This window comes from Lygodium microphyllum, chromosome 15, assembly GCF_053477565.2.
Source record: "Lygodium microphyllum isolate KBCC chromosome 15, Lygodium_microphyllum_v1.1.10, whole genome shotgun sequence".
Taxonomy (NCBI): Eukaryota; Viridiplantae; Streptophyta; class Polypodiopsida; order Schizaeales; family Lygodiaceae; genus Lygodium; species Lygodium microphyllum.
Genome location: NC_141149.1, coordinates 53,124,077 through 53,133,330, shown reverse-complemented (window position 1 = coordinate 53,133,330; position 9,254 = coordinate 53,124,077). Strand labels below are relative to the sequence as shown.

At 40.2% G+C, this 9,254-nt stretch overlaps 1 protein-coding gene across 2 annotated transcripts; it reads right to left on the bottom strand.

Moving 5' to 3' along the window:
• Positions 1–447: 447 nt before the first annotated feature.
• Positions 448–5,621, bottom strand: LOC148024525 (uncharacterized). 2 transcript variants are annotated; one of them, XM_087694176.1, is made up of 3 exons: positions 5,215–5,621; positions 4,593–4,925; positions 448–3,916 (listed from the first exon to the last, which is right to left on the bottom strand). In XM_087694176.1, the coding sequence occupies exons 2-3, from the start codon at positions 4,593–4,595 to the stop codon at positions 845–847; spliced, it is 3,075 nt and encodes a 1,024-aa protein (XP_087550302.1). In that variant the 5' UTR covers positions 4,596–4,925; positions 5,215–5,621; the 3' UTR covers positions 448–844. The 2 variants fall into 2 exon arrangements, with proteins under 2 accessions (XP_087550302.1, XP_087550303.1); XM_087694177.1 differs by having other exon boundaries at positions 5,475–5,560.
• Positions 5,622–9,254: the final 3,633 nt, after the last annotated feature.

Genomic DNA, 9,254 nt, shown 5'->3' with positions numbered 1-9,254 from the left:
ATCAAGTCAAATGATCAAGTAGCAAACATCTTTGTCAAGTGTAAGTTTTGGGTACTTTCACTGTGCATTGGGACTTAATCCACCACAAACAAATGTTGCAGCTTGAGAAGGGTGTTGATACTTTTGCAATAGACTATTAGTATGGGAATAGGATGGGAATGTATGAAAGTTGAGAGGGGTCATAAATATTAAAGCTTTGGCATTTCTACATAGAGATGATATTGACAAATTAGCAATTAGGAGTTAGCTTTTTCTCTTGAAATTAGTAATTGTGTTCTCTCTTTTAACTAAATCTATCACAAGACCTTAGAATTTATGCCACATTTTAGCAGTTCAGAACATTTTAATGTAAATCAAAAATGTAAAATAAAATCCGTGTCCAAGACCAGACAGCCTAAAGATCACCCCAACTTTTCTTCTGGAAACTCGTGTGAAGTGTTAAAAAGACCGAGTCTGCATTTCCCATTTTCAGGGACACATTTTGTTGCACAATTCTATGACAAAAATGAGATTGCCGCTTGCATACGACAAGATGTTGCGTGTGCATTGCAAATCCTGCATTGGCACTAGAATTTATGCCTGAACCATTGTCCAAACTAAGCTTCACTAGAACATTCTAAAGGAAAAAATGTTTACAAAGAACCTCCACCACACAAGGCCCCATGAGTGGGTTGACCAGAGGCACAAGGAGATCCCACCTCTCTGCACAAGCGAAGACATTATAGAACACAGACCTAAGCAGTTACAATAAGATAACAAGTATTTTATGTTATCTGCAAGATAATCCAGGTTGGTTCCTGGACTAACAAAAAAGATTGGTTGATTATCTACTCATGCTACACTGTTATAATGCACCACTGTCATCTGAATCTGACAACATCCACCATCCTTCCTGATTTTTCAGCTCACCAAGGAATTTCTCACAGTCATCACTGCTCTCATTATCCTCAGAAACAGAAGAAGTATATGTCTCTAATTTGCCAACGTTCTTTGCTTCTGCTGACGGTTTTTCTTCCCCATTGTCCAACAACGTACTTGTGTGAGAGGGCAACTCTTCTTTATCCCTGCCTGTATTAGTTTGTGTAGAGCTCTCTTGAAGGTTTAGTGGCAGATCGAGGACAGGTGCAAGAAATTGCATTGTATTTCCACTGGGATTTGTAGGGATTGAATATTCTGTCTCCCCATGAGATACTGGACTTGCATAGCTGTTATTTGGCTTTGAGCAGTTGCAATCCTTGCTCACAGATCCTCCACCACTCTGTTCAGCAAGCCCTGCATTCATCACTTGGCATCTTACATCTGATCTAGAACTAGTAAGAATTGTTGCTGCCACTGCCAACACTGCCTTCTGTTCCACATTTTCACAATCTGTTGGTGAAGCACCTTCCATAGCACCTTTGCCACCAATAAGGGTAAGATTGTCCTGCTGCTGACTACCCCCTGCATCTGTATTCTTTGTCACAGCTGAGATCACACAGGCAGATTTTAAACCTTTCTGCAAAGCAGCACTCAAAATCTCCTCAGACCGCAGCCTCTTCACATCTGACCCATCAGTCTGCCCTTCTCCACCACGCTTCTGTTTACTGCTTCCCGTACAAGAGGCGTGCTGTTGCAAAGACATTGACATAGCAGCAGATAAGGCCTCAGTCACTATAGACATCACAGAGTGCAAAGACTCCTGAAGTGCTTTCGGGGGTGCCATGGCTGCTGCAGCAAACACAGGAACCCTTAAATCTGGACATTTAGCATCAAGCACTGATCCTTGAGCATGGCTGCTCCCACTTGCATCACAAGCCTGTGAAACTGGTGTCCCATTATCTTGTTGCACTTCCCTGTCAACTACAGAAACTGAAGTAATAGGCACTTGAGCAGACATCAACGAAAAGGCAGGAAGTTCATCAGTACATGCAACATCCAATGGCTGACAAGTATCTTCTACAACCTTCGCAGATGCATCAGATAGATCCTTAATAAAAGGGCATGGGATGGATTGTCCAGCTGGGGTGATGGATTGTCCAGCAGCCCCATTTGGAGGTAAACCCTGCCTGCTCCCCTCTTGAAAACAGTTGTCGTCTTTCCCAATTAAAGGGCAATGTGATAAAGGGGCAGTATGTACCTGACTCAAGTTCACAACATTTAAACTCTCTCCTGTGCAGTTGTCCTTTGGAGTTAGATGCCCCTTATCAAACACAGATTGTGCTCCCAACCCATGTAATTCAAAACCTTGAGAACTTCCTACTCGACAGTTTTCAGTGTCACACATAGAGCATGGTGGTCCCTGCCCATGCAATCGTTTGGTCGCATCTTGCTTGATATTCATTCCTTCCACAGTTTTAATAGATGCAACAGTTGGATCACATGGTCCAGTCAAACCCTTCTGAGCTTTACTGCTATTATTGCCAAAAACAAGCCCACCATCAGGCATTTGTTGGTTGATCACTTTCATAACATCATCCATATTAGTCATAAACTCAAGCCCATGTTCGTGGACTTGCAAATCAGTTTGATTTATCTCTTCACAAGTTGCATGTAAAACTTTTCCATCTGCCAATTGTCCTGTATTGTTCAAGACTAAGTTGTTCTCTGGACAACTTCTCCCTCTGTTCATATATTTTAAAGGCGGAACTTGGTGACTCAAAACCTCCATGCAATTCTTTGAAGGGTGTGCTCCTGATGATAAAGCATTGATGTGCTTGTGTGCAGAAGCGGACAAATTCTGTTTGTCCATAGCCACCAACAAACCACACTTGGCACAGCAGTTCAGTAAGTTGGCATTATCCACCATTGATATACTTTGATGATGCTCGTAGTAGACCTCATGAATGGAGAGGAGAAAGGCACTCTTGAAACTCAACATGCAATAACTGCATTCAAATAGGCCAGGGAAATTGATGGTGTCGGGGCACTTAAGGTTGTGTGATTTGCTCACAAATGTGTTTGTGAGCATCCCATGCTCTTTAAGATGTGCATTTGCTGCATCTGGACCAGGCAGAATCATACCACACTGATGGCACCATACACTTCCACCAGGTTCATCCCTCCATTTCTTCCAGTTAAGTACAGCCAAGGCATCACAATGAGAATCCCCCTGGCACTGAGCATCTGTAGAGAGATAATACTTGAGTTTCCAGTTTGCAGGTATCAAAGCTTTTCTTACGCGGACAGCTGTTTTGTGGTGGCTGCTATCTAGTATATGTAACTTCAAACTGTACCAGCTGTGGCACCATAACATGCAGTACATACACAAATATCCCCCTTTGTGTTCAACAAGCTGTATTCGTCCATGCTCCAAAAAATTCTCACATTTTTCCACCATCGCCTTATGTTTCGAACCAGTAAGATGAGTCTCACGGTCACTGACATGATTGAACTCCTTTTTGCACAAAATGCACGAGGATGTTCTCAGGCGAAAAAAATGCTCAACAGAGAGTAAATGCAATGTCAACTCATCTAGATTATCAAACACCATGTTACAAACGACACAGACAGGTGAGATAAAGCTTAGTGTTGATTCCTCTGGCAAGCCATCAAGTTGTTTCACCAGTTCACTCAAGCTGGTGAAGTAGGTCAGGTCCAAGACAAGACCATTTGAATGCATTAACTGATGCACTTCCATTGCAATTTCATTGTAAAATGCAACAGCACAAACTTTACAGGTGAACTTGCTGCTGCTCAAAAAACTGCCAGATGAAAAGGAATTCACCTTTTCCAAGTGACTACCTTCCTGCACATGGGTTTCAACCATCTTCAAGTTCTGTAGGGAACGGTTGCAGGCCCGACATACAGCTGCAAACTCTTTATCAAGCAACTCTCTCTTGAGTTTTCTTAGATGAGTGTTTGTCATTTGGTGCACTGCATAGTCTCGTAGTGAGAAGTCCGCATTGCAGTGTTTGCAAAAGAAATTCTCCTCCCCCTCCTACAAAAAAGGAGGCATTAAACAACTTGTTTTATTCTCATGTTTTGCTAAAAAGATTGCACTAACAAGAGGCCATTTCAAACTACATTCAGAAACCACATGCTCACGAATTCATGTACATGGTGAAACTCAATGTAAAGCAGCAGTGGGTGTTCTCATCCACGATTAGCTGATAAGATTATAGAAAACAAACTGACTAGCAGCTAATATTGACTCAGAAATTGAAAACTTGCAACATATATGTTATACATCAATGCATCATCCGCTTCAGCCTTGTTTAGCGCTGAAGTCTGACACCAAACTTTAACAGAAAGAAGATTGAATAGGCTTGATTTGCGATCAGGCCAATAATGGATTATCAAGCCGTGTTCGAATTTGCTGAAAGAAACAAGTACACTTGATTGATCACGCCCTACGCTCTTGCAATGAAACAGGGACAGGACGATTCAAATAATCATGTGGACTTGATTGCTCAGGCCCTGCATACACAAACTATCTCAGTGCAAGAGGGACCATCCATGAAAGAAGGAAGCTGGAGTATGAAAGAGCAGAGGTCCCATGGGCTACGCCAAGATGACCAGCATCCTGAAAGGATTAAGGTTTCTTGAGACATAAGCAGGTTTTGCACCATTATTGACAGACATGTGCCAATATGTTTGAGTGAAAAGAGGACTACCATGAAAACAAGCTGTTCACTGCTGCTGCAGGTTAATCTTCTTCTTTTTCCTCCTCCTAATCTTCTTATGCTTGAGAGGAGGGCGCCATGAAAGCAAAGTCGGCTCTGCTCTCTGCTTCTTCCTCTTCTGCTGCTTCACAATGTCCTCTGCTCTTACAAACAGGTCGGCTCTGCTCTCTGCTGCTTCCGCCTCTTCTCCTCCTGCACAATGCGCTCTGTTTCCTACCCTATTTGGCAATGCCTTCTCTCCTACTTCCAGTTCTCCTCCTACACAATGTGAGCTGTTTCTTACCTTGTTTGGAGATGCCTTCTGCTGCGTTTGTCCAATGTGCCCTGCTCCCAGGACATATAAATAGGGAAAAGTAAGTATACTGCAGGGAATGTAATTGATTCTCGATTACTTTTCTGACTGCTATATGAGCCTTTAAAAACGCATTAAGTGATCTGCGAATCAATTGCTTTCTCTTTGAGGGCACACAAATAGAAAATGCAGAAGCGAACATCAAATCGAAAAAATGTAAGAACGAATTGCTGCCATAGATATAATTAAAAATGCATAAGGGAGCTGCAGAAAGAGTAATTGGGGCAATCAATGTGAGGGTGGGGATACTGCATGACAAACCGGTATGAGTCTGAGGGATGGTAATAAGCGGAATGGGTGCATCCCCTTCTTCTTGGGGGCAGCAGGGGCAGGCATTTGGCTTGTGGAGCAAGCGAAGGATCGACGGCAATCTTCTGTGCTCCGGTGAGATGATGAGGAAGGGGGGGGAGCATTCTGTGGCTGGGTTCTTGTAAAAATTCGGGTACGAGAATCAAGAAGAAACCGGGGGGGCATGGGGGGCATGGGGGGCGGGGGGGTTTCTTTTAAAAACGTACGAGTACCTATTAAGGGCAGGTGCGCAGGAATATGAATATGTCTGTCTGTCTAGGAGAGAGAGAGAGAGAGAGAGAGAGAGAGAGAGAGGGAGAGACATTAGAATGGATCATAGGTCTTGTTACTTCTCAAGTTCCTCTTCCCTCTCTTTCTGAGCCCCCTCTCCCCCTCTTTTTCTGTGTACCTCCCTTCTTGTGTGTTTAAATTAGGGCACTCGTCCACCCTTCCGTGTAAAGATTCTTTTCACATGCCCTACCTAATTCAAACTAGGCGCTCCGCGCCTAGACTGGCCCCGGGGCAGACGCGATTTTTGCGGGAGGGGCGGGTGCCGGACGCGTGGCACTCGCCCCCGCATTCTCTTTTTTTTTGTGGGGGAGGTGGAGGGCTGCCACGTGGCACCCGCCCCCCACCTCTCATTAACTAATAGTATAGATGGGAAAGGTCCTTTCAGGGTCTCTTACCTCTTGCCACACCAAAACGTCGAGGTTTACTCCACAAGGACTCCCAACTTTTCAAAGAAAAGCTCGGCATAGCTAAGAAGTCCTAGCTCAAGTGGTAGCGAAATGGTATAATTAACCCAAAGCAGAGGTTTCATTCTCGCAAACAATGGTACTGCACCTTTTATGATGTTATGATATAAGCGATTGACTATGGCTCCACTTGGCTGGTCACTAAGATGGACGTTATAATGGGACCACTTGTAAAAATCCGTCATCAAGGGTTTTAGCACCCTTTGATTATAGGTATTGATTTAAGCCTCAATATTCAGTTAATACAAAATCCTTTCACGTCTAAACTAAAGCTCAAAAAAACATCAAGGTTTCATTTAAAACGAAACGGAACTTTTCAAAGAAATGCTCAAAAATTGCTCATAAAATATATATGTTATAGGTTGTTCCTACAACAACCTATATATTTTAATTTACTTTAAAACAAAATGAAACTTTTCAAAGAAATGCTCAAAAATTGCTCATAAAATATATACATTATAGGTTGTTCCTACAACAACCTATAACGTATATATTTTAATTTGCTTTAAAACAAAACGGAACTTTTCAAAGAAATGCTCAAAAACTGCTCATAAAATATATACGTTATAGAAATAAGGTTTAATTGAAAACAAAACGGAACATTTCAAAGAAATGCTCAAAAATTGCTCATAAAATATATACACTATAGGTTGTTCCTACAAGGGGGCTTTCTAAAACCAATTTTCAAAGCTTTCACCAAAGACTGGAAACTATCTCAAGACACATGCATGGGCTTCCAATTTTCATGGACCTAAAGGGTTTCCAATTTGATCTATGTCTCCATCAATACATGGACCAAATTTAGTAGATAAAAGTAAGATGAAGGAAATTTGTATTATCTAATCAAACTTAAAATATTAAAACTTCCCAATGTGACTTCCTCCCAAAATATAAACCCCTTACTTGTGTGAGAACCATTTTGTGTAGGAAACACTCACTAAAACAACTCCTGTATATTTCTATTCATAAAAAAGGCTTAAGCCAACTCTCAACACAAGTAAAGTTAACATGCCTATTAGCACAGCAAGGGTCAAAATTGAATGTATTTAGGTATTTGCTAGAAGTAAGCCTCTAAAGTACCAAGAGTGACCAATCACTATGGTCAACTAATATACCATATGGCATACAAAGCCAACAACTACATCATAGTCAAAACAATAGTACCAAAGTCAACAACAAAACATGATCCAAGTACTTCATGTAATATGTAACACCAACAAAAGGTGTTGTTAGTGAGACATGCTTTCCCCAACTTCCCCTTTTAACAATTGATTTCCTCACACTTCCCTGTTAATTTGAAATTTTGAATATTTGCTTTTGCAGCTACTAGATCCATGGCATGGCCATATGTAAACTACCTTTATTTCTTTCAAATTCTATTTACCTTCAGGACTTTTGTCCTGCTTTCTCAACATGAAGTGCAAATGCACTTTCAAAAAACACAGTTTACACCTTACATCACAAAAATGGATTTGAGTCATTGTTTCTCGTGAGTTTTCCATTCCCTTCAAGTGTGCATTTATCATCTACTCATATCCACACTTTAAAGGTCACTTTCTTTGAGTTTCTAAGGTACCTCTCATGTGCATTAATGCACAAAAATATGCATAGAATAAGAGAATAAAGGACAAGCTTGAGTTACATTTTACAAACTTCAAGGCAAACAAATCAAGGTTAGAATAACATAGGATTGTAAAATATACTTGACTAAATCAATGTTTGAAGGTTGAGATGTTAGTCCCTCAAATAAATAAAGATACTAGAGAGTATACAAGGACTTATAAACTGCAACCTCGGGTAGGGGGAATGGATATTTTAGAAAAGTAGGACCTTACCACATACCAAGGGGGGAGTTTCATGGCATTAGAGACACACTTGGGGAATCGGTGTTAATCTATTATTTGGTATATTCAACTCCCCCAAAACCCATTAAAAAATCTCAATGATGTGATTCAAACATCACTCTCTCAACATTTTTAGATGACTAGACTAGAATTTGGCTTGTTGAGAAAATATTATTTCCTCAAAAGAGAAGAGGGCATGAGTTGATGGTGTTGTTTTTAAGCATAATGATACATGCATGTATGTAAATTTCGTTATGCTTCATTTTGACAGATGGAGAATAACATCTAAAAAAAGAGAAAACGGCAACCTCAATGAAGGTGAAGTCTCAAGAATTTCTATCTACAAAAAACCAATGTAAATAATGGTGATATCTTTATTAAGATCACTCAAAAGACAAATTGGCAAACCATATAAAGTTACAGACATGTAAACTTTCATATCAAGTTGAAGTTCTACCACAAAGTCTCTTGATTACTAAATCTATCAAAATCTCCCAAAGGATAAAGGCATCCTAACATCAAGTATATATTTTGATGGGGCCCTTAAACTTCCATGTGATAGAATGAATATATGGAATAATGTATATATGTGTGTGTATGTATGTATGCATGCATGTGTATGTGTGGTGTACTCATGGTGTAGCTATGCATGTGGGTATGTACTTGTATATGCATAGATGTACGTGTGTGTATGTGTACATGAAATAATTTTTCCATACAAAAATAAGGGTAAATTTCTTTGCAATTTATGCTCATAGAACATAATTTAGCAAAATACCATATGTATATATGTATGTATATATATCTTTACATGTGTCTATGTGTGTGTAATAAAACTAAGTGTACAAATGCGCAATTTTTCAAAAGCAAATAACATTTTGAATTGTAACAAATTTTGGATAGGACTCCACTTTATTCCCAATATGTCAGATATGCATCGATTCAATGCTCGATACAAGATAAATAGATTACAACAATAAAACCAAAGTGAAGAACAAAAGATACCACCTCTTACCTAGCAAACAAAGTAAGCAAATTATTAGTAAGGAGTTAATAAACATGCTTACATTGCAAGCATCAATAGTAGCATCCAAGTGCTATTCTAGTCACCCACTAGCATTTAGTTTACCTTAGTTGTAGCCATGAAGCTATCTTGGGAGGACAAAGTCTCTATTGGGGATTAAAGGTTGCCCATGCCTAGCCATGTATATTTACTTGTACTTATCACTCGCACACATATACATTGCAGGTGGCGACCACCCACCATCACTACCACTTTATTCTTTATTTTTTACATGATAATAGAATAAGGGAAGGTAAATCACACATTGTGACTGCTGGAGTTCCCACATACTATCTTGCTCTCTCTTCCTTGAATCTCCATAACTCTTACTTCACTCTTAATCCACCTTTC